Source organism: Manis javanica, chromosome 6 (assembly GCF_040802235.1).
Source record: "Manis javanica isolate MJ-LG chromosome 6, MJ_LKY, whole genome shotgun sequence".
Taxonomy (NCBI): domain Eukaryota; kingdom Metazoa; phylum Chordata; class Mammalia; order Pholidota; family Manidae; genus Manis; species Manis javanica.
The window spans coordinates 68,613,749-68,635,299 of NC_133161.1; the positions used below are offsets into that span (position 1 = coordinate 68,613,749).

General features: G+C 33.6%; 1 protein-coding gene across 16 annotated transcripts in view; it reads right to left on the reverse strand.

The window, feature by feature from the left end:
• The window catches only part of PPP1R9A (protein phosphatase 1 regulatory subunit 9A), a 311,401-nt gene that overhangs the window by 91,993 nt on the left and 197,857 nt on the right, over nt 1-21,551 (reverse strand). For 11 of the 16 annotated variants that reach the window (XM_073238811.1, XM_073238810.1, XM_073238815.1 and 8 more), the window contains 2 exons: nt 4,968-5,103; nt 12-77 (listed from right to left, as the gene is read on the reverse strand). In XM_073238811.1, the coding sequence (XP_073094912.1) occupies nt 12-77; nt 4,968-5,103 (202 nt within the window). The remainder of the gene's footprint in view (nt 1-11; nt 78-4,967; nt 5,104-21,551) is intronic. The other 5 variants (XM_037019830.2, XM_037019829.2, XM_073238814.1 and 2 more) reach the window with 1 other exon arrangement.

Genomic DNA, 21,551 nt, shown 5'->3' on the forward strand with positions numbered 1-21,551 from the left:
AAAAAACAAACCTTAAGGAAATAGTTGTTATTGTTATTGCAGTTGCCAGACACTCCTTGCAATTCAGCCATAGTGTTCTAAAATGGTTGACAACAAAAATTAAAAGAGGCTTTTCCCCACTAAAGAGAGCAACCTAATGACAAAGGATAGAAAAAACAGTTCAGGTGTCTGCTATAACACAGACTTTCGAGAACTAAGAGAATGTCCCCACTCTTAGTTTGCCAATGTCATAAACACAGTATAAAGTCAATTCACATTATTAAAAGGCCATCTATAGTAATGGCAACCTCTGTTCACACATACAAGCTGCTTCCAACCAGGAAAAGCAAACAGCATGAGTCAAATGTAATGTTATCCCTTTAATCTTTTCACTTAAAAGGTTTACAAGAATATCATTTTTAACACTTATGCAAACCATAGCTTCCATTATATTTCTGCCTCTATTACTACATTTTAACACAAGCAATAAAATGCATATCCATGTAGGTAGCTGTTCTAATTTGTATTCAATACTTTGAAAGTTTCTAAACAATAAACTTATGTTGTCATTCTACAGCCACAATGATATTAATTTCTGGTAATGAAAACAAATTATGAAAGGAAGATTAAATTATAATTTTCAGAGAAGGGCCCTCAGTTTCTGGAGTGATGACTAAACTTGTTACAAGCTACCACCTAGAGACTTTGAAACACCATCTATAATCTAAGATTTAATAATGTAATAAATAGTACATTTTAAAGAGCTATTTAAAGAAGCAAAAGCAAAATAACCCCATGAATTTAAAAGTGCATGTAAAATAGCTCATTTTAATTTGAATAACCATATGTATTCTCTAATTCAAAAAAGAAGTGCTACAGACCAGTTCATACTTCATTTCCAGTTCAAGCTCACACTTGAGTACTTCACATTGAAAAATGTTCTTTGATAGAAACAGATGCCCGAAATATACATACATGACCCATGCTACACAAAGTACGTACCAGAATTATATCATCCCACCACTAAAAGGCTAAACATTGACAGTTGTGGAAAACACTAATAGTTGTGGAGTATGACAGGAGATCAAATTTATTATTGAAAATTAAAATCTAGTTGAAAGATATACCATACCCCCAGAATTTCATGGGATATTGCTGTCTGGGGGGTTTATGGAAATACTTCATGGTTATCTTTCAGATTGTTAAAAAAAAAAGAAAGGAAAGGAAAGGAACAATAATTCTATTAAATCCAGAAATGCAATCAGTAATCACAGATATATGTAGATATACATTCAGCATTTTTTAATTGTTCAGGTTTCTGTACCCTGCTTCATAGGATCCTTCCTTTTGTTCTTCAGCCTTTAGGCATTTTAAGTTTTTTAAAGTCAGAATGTTAATGGACAGTAAACAGAAACAGGAATACAAATTAAAACTGAATTGGCTGTTTGCTTACTTTAAACTCTTCTAGTATAAACATTTGGAGGCAAAAACAGAAGATGCAGAAACTTAAAGTGAGTTTGGGGCTTCTCTGTATGTTTTAAATTCCTTTGGAGGATGGTTTATAATTTTTCCCAAAGCATTAAAACAGATATATCTAAGCACACACAATACATGAGACAGTATCTTAAACCTAAATATGGTTCTAATAGAGAACCACTGCTTCTACAATTTCAGGATGTATTTTTCACAATGCATTGTTTTCCCTGTAGGCAATTTAAGCAAACAACTCCTCTCTGTCAATGTGACAAGTTCCAAGTTAGAATCAACCTTGGATGATTTGACCAAAACCAGAAGCTAGCTATCCTTCAGCAGAAAATGCTGATCTAACTGCTGGCTCTGGGAATTAGTTGAATGAACTTGGTTGTTCTGCATTTAATTAGAGGTTTTCCTGGCTGGCCCAGGGAATGCCACAGAGGAAACTCAAATAAAAATGACTCTTACTTTGAAATCACAAGATGATTACATAAATGATAAGAAAAGTGAGAAAACCAAGTGATTGGTTACACAATTCAGGATTAGCAAAGATAAGTAAATCAATAAATTGTTCAATTACATTTAAAATTAACTCAATTATTTAAGGGTCATTTACCCATTGGATAGCCAATATTGGTTCTTCTTACTTCCACTATGCCTCTTGGACATTATTAAACTTTTCATTAAAACAGAGAGAGAGAGAGTAAATAAAAATAGGGATATAACACTCAAATCAATTTAACAATATCTGGTAGCATTAGTTAAAAAATGAAATTAAACCAAGTAGATAAAGGGTTTACACAAGAGTGAATTTTCATTACTTGTATAATTTTCATCTTTGCATGTATAGAAAATTAATAGTTAGTTTTAAGCTGGCCATGTTTGGGTGACAGTGTGTATCACACAAAAAAAAGGGGAAAAACACAAGTCAGAGAGGAGCTTAAGATAGAGAGAGAGAGACAAAGGAAAAGGTTTCAATAAAGTGAGGGTTTCTTGGAGCAACATAGTAGCAAGTACCTGATTTCTATTTCTACAACTTACAGACAGAAGAAAAAGTGTAACCTAAAGCTAAACTCTAATTTTTTGTAAAACACTTGTATGCTAATTATTCATTCCCTTAAAGCCCTATCTTCATAGGAAGCTTATGGATTAAGTATTTGCCTAGAGTAAAATAACTCTCCAAGGATTTGATTCCTCTATTATTAGAAATTAAGAACAAACAATTGCAGAACCTAAGTATTACAAGAAACTCCATCACTCAAAACAGAAATCCTCTCTCCCACATCTCTTTTTGCCCAGTTATTGTGTGTATACCTGAACACAGACAGACCCATAGTTCACTTCACTCAAAAACAGCAGTGTGCAGAGTCTAGGCTTTGGAGTCAGGAAGACCCCATCTTAAATTTGCCAACTGTCAGCCATACCATTAGAAAAGGCCTCGGTTGATGATTTTCTGGGGAAAAAAAACACTTCTGTTTGTTGTAAAGATTACATGAAATCATGTAGGAAATGCACCTTTCAAGGTGCCTGGCACTGAGTATTTACCTGTTTCCCTTATCCCTGAAAATACTTGTCAGTTGATAATCAACTCTGAATTCCTTACAAAAAAAAGCAAACAAAAAAATCCTTATGATGTGCACCTGAGTAATAAATGTTGAGTAACAAATTCTCCTGCATTTACTCAAATTATTAAATTAGAGACAATCTTATATCAAAAATAAAAACAATAAAAGCTTCAGCTGCTTGAGTTGAAAATTCAGGGGAATGAATGCGATCAATTCCTCAAACTAGCTACAGGAAGTAGTTATAATATGTGATCTAAAATTTTCACTTGGCGATGCTTACGAAATCTTATTTTCTTCCCCTCTTTCCTCATTAGACCTAACACTTAATTTCACTGATCCATGGAATATTAGAAGTTGGGGGAATTAGAGATTCAGCCCAAACATTTACTGTTTTGAAAAATCATTATGTACTGATTTCCGCAAAGACTGGAAAGCGTGGCTTCCTCATCTTCTGCCACTTGATGTCACCCGCACTCCCCTGAACCTCAGATCCAAATTCTTTCTAGCAAAGTGAGCAGGTAAAAAACAAACTTGCAGAGAATGATTCCTAAATCCTAAAATAGGCTTGTAGCCAAAGCAAATCAGTGTCTCTGATAAAACAAAAATACCAGCACAGAGAATTTAAAACTAGGCAACTGGAAGTTCAAATATTTGAGGAAATTGCTTTTTTACTTTCTAAATCTAAGATAACATTTTTATATGTAATATTGTCAGTATAATAAAAATATACTCACCATTTGAAATGAACTCTGCAAGTGAAAAACTAAATCAGTGAAATAGAATTCTAAGACACTAATTCACATGAAGACTTGTTAACTTTGATCAAAAGTTAACTGATGCACCATTTTTAATTCTCTATACTATAATAAATGGAGAATACCTCTTCATTATAACACAAACACATGAAAAATTAATATGCATTTGGGTTAAGACATTCCAGACTAAAAACACATTAAATATTTTGAGTGTCCATTTATTAATCTTCACTATGTCCTGGCTAGAACCCAAGAGATCTTCTGGAAGAAGAATATATTCAGGTGAGTAAAATTGCACTGTCGTTGTATCTGCTGGTATAAAAAATATTTGTTTTACCTGAATATTTACTATGTTTATGGAATATAAGATACTACAACTAAATTGCTGATAGATGTTTTGACATACCAATATGAAACACACGTTTAAACATGTTTATAATAAAGCATGTTGTCCCATTATATCAATGTACATTTGGCATTTACATTAGAAATAGACCAGCATCTGTATTATATTACAACACACAAGGGTTCCAGAGAGCCATTTTCACTTGGGAGTTAGCTTCTATTCATTTACTTAATCTTCTACAGAGAACAGGATGCAAAATTATTCCAATATGTATCTACTCTATGGAATATGTGCTGATGGAAAGCTTTGTTCTGCATTATGTTAGCACAAATCATAGTGAGCACATCCAAAGAACTTTCTTTTCCTGGAAAAAAAAAAAAGCCCTGAAAATGCTCAACAAGTTTTAGTATTTTTCTTGTATGTTTGTGTATGCATTTGTGGGTTGTGTTCACTCAAAACGTTTGCTGTTTTGAAAAATCATCATGTACTGATTGTAGAAAATTTGGAAAAAAATGAGAAAAATATAAAGTGGAGAAAGAAAATCACCTAATTCCAACAATAAAGATAGCTACTATTCACATTCTGGTGTTTTTACCCTTCATTGCTTCAGTGAATTTTTTTGAATAGTGGTAAAGACGACTTTTTTGATTCCAAAGTCTTCATACTGTAAATAGAATTACATTACTTGATTCATAAGTTAATAACACATGTAAGGTGTATTTCTTTTCTCGAGGTGGAACGTAGAAACTGCAGCGAATCCGTCATACCGCTGCATGGTAAGGAGTTCTGTAAAGTAGGAATGTAGTGAGAAGAAGTGCAGGCAAGAGAGTGTCTGCCGGTGCTACGTACCTCGTCGTCGTCGGCGTCGTACTGTGCGTAGTGCTGCTCCAGCAGCTCTCTCTGGCGCCTTTCCTGTTCAAGCGTCTGGCTTATCAGCTGAGCAACCTCGCTCACTTGTCCTGGTTTCTCTCGCCCAATAACAAATCTGTGGGAAGGTTAAGAAAGACTAAGATGGCTAGACTGTCCAGCAAAAAAATACCAAAGAGAAGTAACCTGGCTTGAGATCTCATCAGGGTCCATAATCCTCAAATATCAACTGTGTCCTTGGAATGGTCTGCCCGCTGGAAGGAGAGGCTGGCTGAGCAAGTAAAGGGATTTTTGTAGACATAGCTCAAAGGAAAACAAAGGAAAAAGGTAAAAGATTATACTTTTTTTTTTTATACTAATTTGGAAGAAGAAAACAGATACAAGCCATTCCACAATACTTGACACATTTTGATGCCCTATGAAATGGAAGCAAACTCATAATTTCCTGTACCATTGAACTTAAGAATCAGATATACTCTTTAAAATGCAGAAACAGCTTCAAAAACATTTTGAAGTATAGCACACCATGGGTGGATAAATAGAGAGGCACTGACTTTTTGCTATGTTACTATGACTTTGGAGATAACATAAAGAAGGGGAGACAAATGCAGAGATTTGGGGGTTTGTTTTTAAAATGAAAAAGTAAAATAAGGAGAGGTGGTGGATAAACTCATTTCTTTTGGAGAAAGAGATGGTGTGAGGAAGTGTACAGCTTCAAGAACTAAAGAGACCGAACCAAGGGAAGTTCTTATTGATTATATGAATTCTTATAAGAAAAATGAATAGAGAAAAAAAAGAATCATTTAGTTATTGCAAGCCACAGTCACTTAATGATACATCCTCATCAATACTATGACTTACTCAATAAATTAATACTCACTTTTTAACACCTTTTAACACTAATACATGGTTCTGTTTTTCTAAAAATTGAAATATATACTCCATGATATAGTTTCTGTATATCATTTAACTTTATTATTTTGGATGTCAATTTTTCTTTTAATCGAAACATCATTGATACACAACCTTAGAATGGTTTCAAATGTGAAACACAGTGGTTCAACAATTACCCACATTATTAAATCCTCACCCTCTCTAGTGAGGTTACTATCTATCGACGTAGAAAGATGCTACAGAATCATTGACTATATTCTCCATGCTATACTACTGTCCCTGTGACCAACTTACACTGTGATTCCAAATTATTGTGCTCCTTTATCCCCCTCACCCTGCCTCTCCCAACCACCCCAACTCCCTCCCTTGGTAACCACTAGTCACTTCTCAGTGTCTATGAGTCTACTGCTGTTTTGTTCCTTCTGTTTTGCTTTGTTTTTATACCCCACAAATAAGTGAAATCATATGGTGTTTGTCTTTCTTCACCTGGCTATTGACAGGCATTTGTGTTGGATTTTGGATTTTATGAGCAATGTTACTATAAACATGTGCAAATCTTTATGGGGACATGAATTTTAATTTCCCTTATACAAATAGCTAGTGGAATTGATGTCATAGGGTAAGTGTACTTTAATTTGTAAAGAAATTACCAAATTGTTTTTCAAAGTGGTGGTTACAATTTTACTTTCCTGATAACAATGCATGAAAGGTGCAGTTGTTATACATTCTCACTAACACTTAGTACTGCTTTTTAAATTTTTAGCTGTTCTACTGCTTATCTAATGGTATCTTAGAGTGGTTTTAATTTTCAATGCCCTGATGACTAACGATTTTAAGTATTTGTTCATGTGTTTATTGACCATTCATGTATCTTCTTCAGTGAATTATCTTTCAAATATTTTGTCCATTAAAAAAAACTAGGATGTCTGACTTTTTATTTTTGAGTTATAATGGATCTTTCTTATTCTGAATACTTATCCTCATCTATATATATTGCAGATACATACATACAAAGACACACAAGCAAATAATATATGTTTGTGTGTTTGTTTACTTGACCTATTTATTTTCTTCTCCCAATCTATGGTCTGCCTTTTAATTTTCTTAATTATGTCTTTCAAGGAAGTCCAATTTATCACCTTTTAAAAAAATTTGTGCCTTTTATTTCCTAGCTAAGAAATCTTTGCTTGATTTAAGATTCTAAGATGTTCTCCTATTTTTCTTCTTGAAGTGTTAATGTTTTGATTTTATAATAGATCTATAGTATCTTTCAAATTAATTTTCATTCATGGTGTTTGTTGAGGGTGGTTTCATTATTTTCCAAATGGATAACCAGTTGTTTCAACACCATTTGTTGAAAAGACTATTCAATACTGCTATTGAATTACATGGGCAAATTTGTTGAAAATCAGTTGACCATATGATTGTAAGCTGATTTCTGGACTTTCCAAATTAATCTGTTGATGTATTTATCCTAGTTCCATTACCACACTGCCTTGACTACTATATAGTAAGTCTTGAAACTAGGTGGTGTGAATTTTCCAACTCGATATCTTGTTCAAAATGACTTTGACTTATTCTAAGTTATTTGCATTTTCATATAGATTTTACAATTGACTTATCAATTTCTTTTAAAAAGCCCACTGATGTATGATTTGGTATTGCTTTGGATCTACAGATCTGTGGAGAGCTGACATCTTACCAATACTGAGCTGTATGATCCATGACCATGGGGCATCTCTGCATTTATTTAGATTTTCTTCAGTTTCTTTCAGTAATACACTACAGTGTTCAGTGTAGGTTGTAGCTGTAGTTTGTTAAATTTACTTCTATTTCATGTTTTTTCAAATTATTTTAAGTGTTTTTTAAATTTTAAAATTTCAGTGTCTAATTGTTTGTAGAATATAGAAATACAATTGATTTTTTAATATCGGTCTTGCATTCTGTGACCTTGCTAAACTCATTTATTATCATAGCTTTTTAATAAATTCCTTAGTATTTTTCTATATAAAAGATCATATCTATTATGAAGAAAGACTTTGTTACTTCCTTCCCTATGTCTTGCTTTTTTCTGTCTGTTTAACTATTTGATTATTGCGTTATTGCACTAGCTAAGATCTCTAGTGTATGTTAAAAAGAAGGTGTAAGAGCTGACATCCCTGACTTGTTTCCTACAGTTCTAGAATCTGAGCACTGAATTGTCTAAAGATACACAGAGTGATTTCATTTGGAAATATTCTATGAGGGAAGATACATAAAATTATTAACATGCCCAACTAATCTAGACATACAATGACTCTATTGAATTCATTGTATTTTTGGTAACAATATGAAAGCCAGAAATGAAGTCTAGGGATACAAATAAAAAGCAATTAAGAAAATCATATCCTAGAATGCTGGTTTTAGGAAAACCTAGATTGATCTGTCATCTTTATTTAAATGCACAACACACTGGGGCTTGAGAGAGTATCACTTACCTACTACTATAAAGTTGATAAGAGATTCAAGGAAGCAATTAATAAACCAAGTGCTCACAAAGCGAAAACAGGAGCCAAGCTCAAAGTAAAAGGTAAATTAGAATTCATATTCACTTAAGCCATTACATTTTTAAAACTCATTTGAGAACTATATTTTTAGATCTTTTAGTTTAGCAGTTTTCTCTAAGAATGAAGAGATTTATTTCCTTGGCAGGAGTTTAAAGTTATTCTGAACACAATTCAGGGAGAGAATGATAAGATTTGGTCCACTTGTCAAAGAGTTGAAACCATTGCTGCTGATTGTAGAGATAAAGAAATGAGTCTTAAGAAAGGCCTTGTGAGAAATTTTAAAGCAGAAAATTCTTTTTAAAAAAGCCCAAGTTATAGTTATTATAGGATATTATTATATTAATGTGTCATTATAATCAAAACTCCAATATGATATGCAAGTTTCTTCCTATCCTCAAAACATGATCCCTAATTCCAAGCCAGAATCTTTTGTGATGGTAAAACTAAAAGACAGTTTCAGAGGAAGTAAGTTATTCAATATTGAATAAAACACCAGCATTTTAAGTTATAAAGGTATAGTTGTTCACAATCACAATCTGACTTTCTGAACTTGCCCCTACAATTTAACATTTTTCAGTATTTGCCCAATATTATTTCATATTCAAGATCACTTTACAGTCTGATGAAAGAGGAATTATTTGTAATTGCATATAAAGCAGAAAATTCATCTCATGAAATGTACTCACTTTTTAAAGTATTATATTAGAATACATATCTTTTCATTTAGGCAGATATTTTGGTTGCATTATTTGGGTAGCATTATAGCATCCAACTACACACATCTGTAAAACCTTAAGATCTAGTGTAACCTATAGTACAGATTTGCAATGAAAGAATGTCATTCTGATAAAGATGCAGCAGAGTGAAAGCACTCAGAAGTGGAACTAACCTATTCTCTATGCCTTATTTGCTCATGTGGAAATTAGTATCTACTCCATATGTCTAAGAGAATAATAAGAGAATAAGATATGGTATAAACATGAAAGAATTTAAAGCACTGTTATTATTATAACAAAACTGATAAAATCTTGCATTTGGAAAATGTACAACATTCAAATTACCATTTGTTCTTAAATGTTTGGTCCATTTTAAGGTTTTTATAAATATGTTTTTATAAATATGTAAATATGTCCTGTAACAGGATGTGTGCATTTGGAAAATGTACAACATTCAAATTACCTTTGTATGTGTTCTTAAATGTTTGGTCCATTTTAAAATTGTTTTTATAAATATGTCCTATAACAGGATGTGTGCAATCTAGCACATATGAAATTGAGTAGAAAATGTAAAAATTAAAGCATGGTTAATTATTTTAATGATGGATTTACAGTATGGATATACTCTGATACTATAACTTAGAGGTTAAAAGAGTCTGCAAAAGGGAAAAATGGCTTTGATAGGATGAATTCACTGAACCATAAACATGATTTACTGGCTCTGTGACCTTGATTATATTAATATTTCTAATCCTTAGTTGCCATATTTGTAAAATGAATATAGTAACTTTAACAAATAAATATTATATCATCCAAACAAAAAGTTTAACTAAGTGCTTGATGCCTAAAGACTGTTTAATGAATCTTTACCGCTGTTTTTATCTAGATAATGTAGATAGGATTGAGTGAATTTAAAAGTACTATCTGTACACACTGTCCCAATTACTTCTTATATGAATCACACTAATTTTGAAAACAGGAGTAGGTTTCTGTGAGTCAACCACAGTAAAAAAATAGAATACTTGCACTAACATGTGTTCTGAAAACCTTAATTTCAGTTACCATTGAGATAAACAAGCAGGGATTACATTCTCACTTTAAGCTGATTTTTTTAATCTTTAAAAAATAACAATTAATAAAGTCAGCAAGTCAGTCCCTCTAAACATATGTGACCAAACCAACTAATACAAATGCACAATTATATTTTAGACATTATCTCCAATTGAAATGATATGTATGTGGTTGAATCAGCTTTTTCTAAACTTAAAGATCCTTTAAGAAATAAATACTTTTTTCTTTCAAAATTTACTTTCCAATTTTTTTTCTTTCCATCAAAAAGGAATGGTGTAATCTTATTTTTTAGCTACAGAAAATGAGATAACAGAAACCAAACTGTAATGGTACCTAAATTAAAAGTTAGGCATTTTCTAAGATTATGATCAGCAAGTAATGTCAATACTAAAACTAAAATACAGAATTAGAGTTTATGCTTTTGGTGTGGCCTGTTTCTAGTGTTTAAAACAATCTTGTTCCAGTCTGAATTGTTTCACTAAGAACTGCAACCTCTCCCCATCAGGCTGAGATAAAATAGGCAAAGACAGACAGATCAGTTTTTCCCTTTCTTTTCATCTATTATCAGATTAAGCAATGTCCACATACTGTCCTTCAGAGTTTGGATGACAAGATTATAACAGGATTCATCTGATTAGTTTATTGAATTCTCTGGTGAGCTGTCAAGCAAAAATTAAACAACTATAAAATTGCTTTAACAATTTGCTGAACTGAAGTCATAAGGATCTTCTTACATGTTCTGGGGGAACGATGTGAGAGGTTATGTTGTAAAATGATTTATGAGTGCCATGTTTCAAAACATAAGTTACTCTCATAAAAGTTACATATCAGTCATACATGGCACATAAATGTCAAAATTTAAGAATTCTCAATTAAGGTAGTCTAAAAGAGGGAAAACTATACCAGGATATAGTTATTAGTTCTTATCCAATCAATTCTTTCATTCAGGTATCCTTTAAACAAATATTGTTTGTATGTACACCAACTACCTGAATGATAGATCTTTAAAAAACAAAAAAAATCGATACACAAGATCTACTCCCACTATACTTGATCACATGGTACTTCGAAACATTTTTGTAAAAAATGGCCCATTTTTCCTATGTTTGATCACATTTTACAGCCTCACTCTGAACTTGACAACTTTTTAAATATTTGACTCAACTGTACTTGAGTAAGTGATTCTAAATGTATATCCAGTCACTTTCACTAATATTTACTGATAGTATTTAGGGGTTAAAGACCTACACAACCAACCTTCTCCTCTTTCTTATACTTGCATACTCTTTAATATTTTTCCTTTCTATATTGGGAGCTAGACTAATAAACTATATATGTATATATAAAACATGAATTTTTTGAAGTCCTCTAGGAAAATGTTTGTTTTTAATATCTAGACCTGAAACATTTAAACTTAATTGTAAGCAATAGTTCTTTGAAATGAATTTTGTATCTAACCTAATACTAATTACAAGAACTTTTCCTACACCATATTTCAGTGTAAAACAAAAGTAATTGAATCCTTTAAAAAACATTGCCGAACACACACTACTTCAAGGACTATAAACTATTTCATTTATATAAACAAATATTTTCTAAAAATGCTACATCCTCTCAAGAAGTGGTATTTCTTTATTTAAAAGTTAGCTTTGAGCAAAACTGAAGGAACAAAATAGAAGCAGACTGACAGACTCTGAGAAGGGACTAGCGGTTGCCAAAGGGGAGGGGTTAGGGAGGTTGCATAGGAAGGGAGAAGGGAATTGAGGGGTACTATAATTTGTAATCACAATATAGGTAGGTCATGGGGAAGGCAGTACAGCATGGAGAAGACAAGTAGTGACTCTACAGCAATTTACTATGCTGACAGACAGGACTGCAATGGGGGCATTGAGGACTTGATAATATGCAGGAATGTTGTAATCACAATGTTCATGTGAAACCTTCATAAGATTGTATAGCAATGATACTTAAATTAAAAAAAGTTAGCTTTCATTTCTCAGGTTTAAATATTTATATTTATACATATGAACATTTAAAGGGAATTTTTAAAAAACATTAATGTGTACATAGGAATACCAGAAAATGTCTCCTTAAGCTGAAGTCCCCTTTAAAGTCTTTTTTTTTTTTAATCTCCACTATTTTTAATCTTTCTATCACCAGTGGTTGCTGGCCACTCTTATATATTTAAGATTAAAAAGGGTCCCAACTCCATAGCAGCTGCTCCTCTTGTCTGACAGTAAGGGGTAAAATCTTAGGAGTAAATGCAAAATCCACAATGACTGATTGACACGACAATGGCAATGACCTCATTGTCCTCCATTACATATGACACTCCTTATGCACAATCACAAAATCCATATTCTGATAAAAAAAGTAAAACTCTCAATTTCCTCTTGTGCTATAATTGCAATAAAAACTCATTAAAATCATGTGAATGAAGTGAAAACATTTCAAGACAATTCATTTCAAATAGAAATCTGAGATACACAAATGATTTTAAGTAAAACTTTTTTATTTCATATTTAAACTGGACAGCTACATGCAAAGGAATGAAACTGGATTACTTTATAACTCCATACATAAAAGTAAACTCGAAATGGATTAAAGACCCAAATGTAAAACATGGAAACATAAAACCTTTAGAAGAAAACAGGCAAAAATCTCTTGAACATAAGCATGAGTCACATTCTCCTGAACACATGTTCTTGGGCAAAAGAGACAAAATAAAAAATGAACAAGTGGGACTACATCAAACCAAAAAAGCTTCCATACAGCAAAGGACACCATCAACAGGACGAAAAGGCATCCTACAGTATGGGACAATATATTGGTAAATAATTCATCCCGTAAGCGGTTATCATCCAAAGTATATAAAGAACTCATAAGACTCAACACCAAAAAAAACAAATAACCCAATTAAAAAATGGGCAGAGTGCCTGAACAGACATTTCTCCAAAGAAGAAATACAGATGGCCAACAGGCACATGAAAAGATGCTCCACATTGCTAATCATCAGGGAAATGCAAATTAAAACCACAATGCACACTTCTCACTGCTGGGAAAAGCAGTATGGAGATCCTTCAAAAAACTAAAAATAGAAATACCACATGACCCAGTAATTCCACTTCTAGGAATTTACCTGAAGAAAACAAAATCTCTGATTCAAAAAGATATATTCACCCCAAGTTTATGGTGGCATTATTTACAGTGGGCAAGATATGGAAGCAACTAAAGTGTTCGTCAATAGATGAATGGATAAAGAAGATGAGGTACATACACACAATGGAATATCATCATTCAGCTATAATAAAGAAAGAAATCCTGCCATTTGCAACAACATGGATGGACCTACAGGATATTATGCTAAGAGAAATAAGGCAGGCAGAGAAAGACAAATACCATATGATTTCACTTATTTGTGGAATATAAAAACAAAACAAAACAAAATGAACAAAATAGCAGTAGACTCACAGACACTGAAAAGTGTAGTTTAAAAACAGTTAAATGCATGGTAAATGGTTACCATGGGGGAGGGGTTGAGATGGGTGGCTGGAGAGGGGAGAGGCATGAAGGGGTACAAAAGTTCTCAATCATAATACAAGTTGGTCACAGGGATGGTAGTACAGCATGGAGAATATAGCCAATGATTCTGTAACATCTTTCTATGTTAACAGACAGTAACTGTACTAGTTGGGGTGAGGATTTAATAATGTGGGTGACTGTTGAACCACTGTGCTATATATACTTGAAATCAACATAAGGTTGCATATCAACTATACTTCAATAAAATTAATTAATTAATTAATTTCATATTTAGAAATTGTATGCAAGGTATAAATCCAATATAATCATGTGCGTATCTATAAAAATCTCACTTATTATTCATTTATATTTTCTTCTCATTATAATCTCTTCCTAAAAGGATAAAGAAATATTTAAGTACCTCAGATTAATTTTTCTATTGTGTGTGAATACAATTCCTATACAATCTTGACCTCAGAAGTGTTATATGGAGTGATGTCAAAAAGTCATTAAATACATATGTTAGAGATGAATGAAAGCATGATGAATGCAATTATTGACCATAAGTAGCAGGCACTCATCAGAAAGTATTTAAAGTTTAATGTGAACAGAGATGAAGAGCAAACATAATTTATTAGAAATCTTTCATACTGAAACACAATCTCCTATTACATCACTTTCCTATAACTGCTGTCTTTTAGTGATAGTTTAGCTGTCTGGAGTTTTAAAAAATACCTAACCCTTTTCCAGAGTTCGCTCTTTCAAATGCTTTACAATTCTTTCAATTTTTTTTAAATTTCTGTTTATTAAGCAAAAGTTTGTAGAATCTTTTACTTATATATATAGAAGGAAAAATGTCTAGACCGCTCACAATCCTGGTCAATCTTTCCTAGTGTCAAATTTTTCAGGGTTCTTCTTAAGATAGGGTTCGCAATATTAAACAGACGAATTGCATTGTGGTACACATCAGTCTGTCTCCCTGATTGCCTACACATTTCCCTGTCCATTCAACTAGTTATTAATCACTGCATGGTAGGCAGCCTTTAAGACGGACCCAAGTGATCTCTGGCTTCCGATGTTGTTGTAGGCGATTCTCTCCCCTTGAATGTGGGAGGGACTTGTTGATTCACTTTTATCAAATAAAATACAAAACTGATGGAATGTCACTTTGGACATTAAGTTATGAAAGATGGTAGATCCCACCTTGGGGCCTTTCTCAGACCACTAATTCTGTGGAAGCCTGTTTCCATGCTGTGAGGCACACCTGTAGAGAAACTCCATTGAGACTGGGGAGCAGATGACAGAAATTGTGAGGTAATAAAAGTTTGTTGTTTCAGGTCACTAAATTTTGGTGTGATACATTATGCAACAATAGGTACACTAACTATGCCAGGCACACAGAAGTGAACAAAGGCAAGGTCCCCCTTAAAGCTATTGAACAAAAAAGATATGAGTTCTTAAAAGTTATGTTGCAAATCCACAGGTGAATAAGGAAGAGTGTCTAGACATAAAGATTTGATATAGACACATTTTTTTTCTGGTAAAAAAAACCCAGTTACAATAAATTACTATTTTCTTTTTAAATTTTTTATTATTATTGATATACACTCTTATGAAGGTTTCACATGAAAAAACAATGTGATTACTACATTTACACATATTATCAAGTCCCCATACATACCTCATTGCAGTCACACTCCATCAGTGCAGTAAGATTCCACAGATTCACTATTTGCCTTCTCTGTGCTATACTGTTTTCCCTGTGACCCCTCATATCATGTGTACTAAACATAATACTCCTCAATCCCCATCTCCCTCCTTCTTGATCCGCCCTCCCACACCCCTACTCTGTTAACCACTAGTCCCATCTTGGAGTCGGCGGTGAGTCTGCTGCTGTTTTGTTCTTTTAGTTTTGCTTCATTGTTATGCTAAACAAATTAGGTAAATCATTTGGCATTCGTCTTTCTCGGCCTGAATTTCTTCTTTAGATTATTTCTTCTTTGGATTATTTCACTGAGTATAATATCCTACAGATCCATCCATGTTGTTGCAAGTGGTAGGATTTGTTTCTTTCTTATGGCTGAATAGTATTCCATTGTGTATATGTCCCACCTCTTCTTTATCCATTCATCTACTGATGGACACTTAGGTTGCTTCCACATCTTGGCTATTGTAAATAGTGCTGCAATAAACATAGGGGTGCATATGTCCTTTTGAATCTGAGAAGTTGTTTTCTTTGGGTAAATACCAAGGAGTGGGATTCCCAGGTCAAATGGTATTTCTATTTTTAGTTTTTTGAGGAACCTCCATATTGCTTTCCACAATGGTTGAACTAGCTTACATTTCCACCATCAGTGTAAGAGGGTTCCCCTTTCTCCTCATCCTCGCCAGCATTTGTTGTTCTTATTCTTTTTGATGCTGGCCATCCTTACTGCTGTGACGTGATACCTCATTGTGGTTTTAATTTGCATTTCCCTGATGATTAGTGATATGGAGCATCTTTTCATGTGCCTGTTGGCCATCTGAATTTCTTCTTTGGAGAAGTGTCTGTTCATATCCTCCACTCATGTTTTAATCAGATTATTTGCTTTTTGGGTGTTGAGGCATGTGAGCTCTTTATATATTTTGGATGTTAACCCCTTGTCAGATATGTCATTTACAAATATATTCTCCCATAATGTAGGATGCCTTTTTGTTCTGTTGATGGTGTCCTTTGCTGTACAGAAGCCTTTTAATTTGATATAGTCCCATGTGTTCATTTTGCATTTGTTTCCTTTGCTTGAGGAGATGCGTTCAAGGAAGAAGTTGCTCATGTTTATATTCAGGAAATTTTCGGCTATGTTTTCTTCTAAGAGTTTTATGGTTTCGTGACTTACATTCAGGTCTTTGATCCATTTTGAGTTTACTTTTGTATACGGGGTTAAAGGGTAATCCAGTCTCTTCTCTTGCATGTAGCTGTCCAGTTTTGCCAACACCAGTTGTTGAAGAGGCTGTCATTTCCCCATTGTATGTCCATGGCTCCTTTATCATATATTAATTGACTATATATGGTTGGATTTAGATATGGCCTCTCTATTCTGTTCCATTGGGCCATGGTTCTGTTCTTGTGCCAATAAAAAATTGTCTTGATTACTGTGGCTTTGTGGTAGAGCTTGAAGTTGGGGAGCATAATCCCCCCAGCTTTATTCTTCCTTCTCAGGATTGCTTTGGCTATTCGGAGTCTTTTGTGGTTCCATATGAATTTTAGAATGATTTACTCTAGTTCATTGAAGAATGCTGTTGGTATTTTGATAGGAATTGCATTGAATCTGTAGATTGCTTTAGGCAGGATGGCCATTTTGACAATATTAATTCTTCCTATTCATGAGCACGTGATGTGTTTCCATTTATTGGTATCTTCTTTAATTTCTCTCATGAGTGTCTTATAGTTTTCAGAGTACAGGTCTTTCACTTCCTTGGTTAGTTTTATTCCTAGGCATTTTATTCTTTTTGATGCAGTTGTGAATGGAATTGTTTTCCTGATTTCTCTTTGTGCTAGTTCATCGTTAGTGTATAGGAATGCAACAGATTTCTGTGTATTAATTTTGTATCCCGCAACTTTGCTGAAATCAGGTATTAGATCTAGTAGTTTTGGAGTGGATTCTTTAGGGTTTCTTATGTACAATATCATGTCACCTGCAAACAGGAACAGTTTATCTTTTTCCTTGCCACTCTGGATGCTTTTTCTTTCTGGTTGTCTGATTGCCATGGCTAGGACCTCCAGAACTATGTTGAATTAAAATGGGGAGAGGGCATCCTTGTCTTGTTTCTGATCTTAAAGGAAAAGCCTTTAGCTTCTCACCATTAAGTATAATGTTGGCTGTGGGTTTGTCATATATGGCCTTTATTATGTTGAGGTACTTGCCCTCTATACCCATTTTGTTGAGAGTTTTTATCATGAATAGATGTTGAATTTTGTCAGATGCTTTTTCAGCATCTATGGAGATGATCATGTGGTTTATGTCCTTCTTTTTGTGGATTTGGTGGATGACATTGATGGATTTTTTTAATGTTGTACCGTCCTTGCATCCCTGGAATAAATCCTACTTGATCATAATGGATGATCTTTCCATATATTTTTGAATTTGGTTTGCTAATATTTTGTTGAGTATTTTTGCATCTATATCAGGGATATTGGTCTGTAATTTTCTTTTTTTGTGCTGTTTTTGCCTGACTTGGGTATTAGAGTGTTTTTGGCCTCACAGAATGAGTTTGGGAGTACTCCCTCTTCTTCTACTTTTTGGAAAACTTTAAGAATGGGTATTAGGTCTTCATTAAGTGTTGATAAAATTCAGCAGTGAAGCTGTCTGGTTCAGGGGTTTTGTTCTTCGGTATTTTTTGATTACCGATTCAATTTCATTGCTGGTAATTGATATGTTCAGATTTTGTCTTTCTTTCTGGGTCAGCCTTGGAAGGCTGTATTTTTCTAGAAAGTTGTCCATTTCTTCTAGGTTATCCAGTTTGTTAGCATATAATTTTTCATAGTATTCTCTAATAATTCTTTGTATTTCTGTGGTGTCAGTAGTGATTTTTCCTTTCTCATTTATGATTCTGTTTATGTGTGTAGACTCTTTTTTTCTTGATAAGTCTGGTTAGGGGTTTATTTATTTTGTTTATTTTCTTAAGGAACCAGCTCCTGCTTTCATCGATTTTTTCTATTGTTTTATTCTTCTTGATTTTATTAATTTCTGCTCTAATCTTTATTATATCCCTCCTTCTACTGACTTTGGGTCTCATTTGTTCTTTTTTTCCTAGTTTCATTAATTGTGAGTTTCGAGTGTTCATATGGGATTGTTCTTCTTTCCTGAGGCAGGCCTGTATTGCAAAAACTTTCCTTTTAGCACACAGAGCCTTTGCTGCATCCCACAGATTTTGTGGTGTTGAATTATTGTTGTTATTTGTCTCCATACATTGCTTGATCTCTGTTTTTATTTGGTCATTGATGCATTGGTTATTTAGGAGCATGTTGTGAAGCCTCCATGTGTTTGTGGGATTTTACATTTTCTTTGCGTAATTTGTTTCTAGTTTCATACCTTTGTGGTCTGAGACACTGGTTGGTACAATTTCAACCTTTTTGAATTTACTGAGGCTCTTTTTGTGGCCTAGTATATAATCTATTCTTGAAAATGTTCCATGTGCACTTGAGAAGAATGTGTATTATGCTGCTTTTGGATGTAGAGTTCTATAGATGTCTATTAGGCCTATCTGTTCTAATGTGTTGTTTGGTGCCTGTTTCCTTACTTATTTTCTGTCTGGTTGATCTGTCCTTTGGAGTGAGTGGAGTGTTGAAGTCTCCTACAATAAATGCATTGTATTCTATTTCCCCTTTTAATTCTGTTAGTATTTGTTTCACATATGTAGGTGCTCCTGTGTTGGGTACATAGATATTTATAATGGTTATATCTTCTTGTTGGATTGAGCCCTTTATCATTATGTAACATCCTTCTTTGTCTCTTGTGACTTTGTTCTGGAGTCTATTTTGTCTTATATAAGTACTGCACTCCAACTTTTTTCACCCCATTACTTGCATGAAGTATCTTTTCACTTTTAGTCTGTGTATGTCTTTGGGTTTAAAATGAGTCTCTTGTAGGCAGCATATAGATTGGTCTTGTTTTTTTATCCATTCAGCGAATCTATGTCTTTTGGTTGGTGCATTTAGACCATTTACATTTAGGGTGATTATTGATAGGTATGTACCTACTGCCATTGCAAGCTTTAGATTCGTAGTTACCAAAGGTTCAAGGTTAACTTCCTTACTCTCTAAAAGTCTAACTGAACTCACTTAGTATGCTATTATAAACACAATCTAAAGGTTCTTTTTTGCTCCTTCTTTTTCTTCCTCCTCTATTCTTTATATATTAGGTTTCATATTCTGTACTCTTTGTCCCTTGACTGACTTTGGGGGTAGTTGATTTAATTTTGCATTTGCTTAGTAATTAACTGTTCTACTTCCTTTACTGTGGTTTTTTTTTTTAACCTCTGGTGACAGCTATTAAACCTTAGGAACACTTCCATCTATAGCAGTCCCTCCAAAATACACTGTAGTGAAGCTTTGTGAGAGGTAAACATTCTCAACTTTTGCTTATCTGAAATTGTTTAATCCCTCCTTCAAATTTAAATGATAATCTTGCTGGATAAAGTACTCTTGGTTCCAGGCCCTTCTGCTTCATTGCATTAAATGCATCATGCCACTCCCTTCTGGCCTGTAATGTTTCTGCTGAGAAGTCTGATGATAGCCTGATGGGCTTTCCTTTGTATGTGATCTTATTTCTCTCTCTCTGGCTGCTTTTACTAGTCTGTTTTTATCCTTGATCTTTGCCATTTTAATTACTGTCTTGGTGTTGTCTTCCTTGGGTCCCTTGTGTTTGGGAGATCTGTGGATCTCCATGGTCTGAGAGACTTTCTCCTTCCCAGATTGGGGAAGTTTTCAGCAATTACCTCCTCAAAAACACTTTCTATTTCTTTTTCTCTCTCTTCTTCTTCTGATACCCTTATAATGCAAATATTATTCCATTTGGATTGGTCAAACAATTCTCTCAATATTCTTTCTTTCTTAGAGATCCTTTTTTCTCTCTGTACCTCAGCTTCTTTTATTCCTCTTCTCTAATTTGTTTTATTTATTGTCTCCTCCACCATATCTAATCTGCTTTTAAAACCTTCCATTGTATGTTTCATTTCTGATACTATGTTCCATAATGATTGGATTTCTGACCAGAATTCATTCCTGAGTTCTTGAATATTTTTTTGTACCTCCATGAGCATATTAATTATTTTTATTTTGAATGAGGTCAATTTCATTTGAATTTTTCTCTGGTGTATTCATAATTTTGCTGTGAACCAGGTTCCTTTGATGTTTCATATTTGTATGTGGCGCCCTCTATTGCCCAGAAGTTCTACTCTCTGGAGCTGCTCAGCCTCTGGAGCAATGTTGAGGGTCGCAGGGGAGCGGCATTGGCACCTGGAAGGAGGAAAGAGCTGTTTCCTCCTTCCCAGCTGCCATGCCTGTTTCTACCTTACAACAAATTATTTTTAAGAATAAAGGTATACAGCATATTAAAATGTATTAATTGCTAAGGAAATTAAATTTGACTATGTCTACCTTTCTCTTTTTTAAAGAGACATGGTCATACTTTCCAAATTACCATCACCACAAACATTAGCATGGTGCTTTTTAAGTTAATAGTAATTATTATAATATATTTTTAAAATTGGTTTTACTGAGATCAAATTTATATACAATAAAAAATTCACCAAATTTAAGTTGTATAAGTTGATAAACATATACACAGTTGTGTAACAAACACAATAAACACAATATAACACAGCTTCATCAATGCAAAAGTGTTCCCTCATTCTTTGCAGTTTAAATGTAGTGTTGTCTTCTTGAGTCCCTTCTTGAGTAAAGCCTTTTGTGTCTGTTTTCTTTTACTCAATGTAATAGTTTTGAGGATCAAATATGGTGTTGAATATATGGGTAGTTCAATTCTTCAAAATGCTGAGAATTCATTGCATGAGATTCGTTAAAGGACATTTGAGTTGTTTCCAGTTCTTAGTTATTATAAACAAAGTTTTTATGAACATGCCAGTATGAATTTTTGGGTACATTTATGTTTTTACTACTCTTGAGTTTATAGCTGGCGGTAGAATTGTTGGCCAGTATGGTAAGGGTATATTTAACTTTTTAAGAACCTGCCAAACTGTTCTGCAAAATGGTTGTGTTATTCTGCATTTCTGCTTGCAATGAATGAATGTTAAAGTTTCTCCACAGCCTAGTCAAG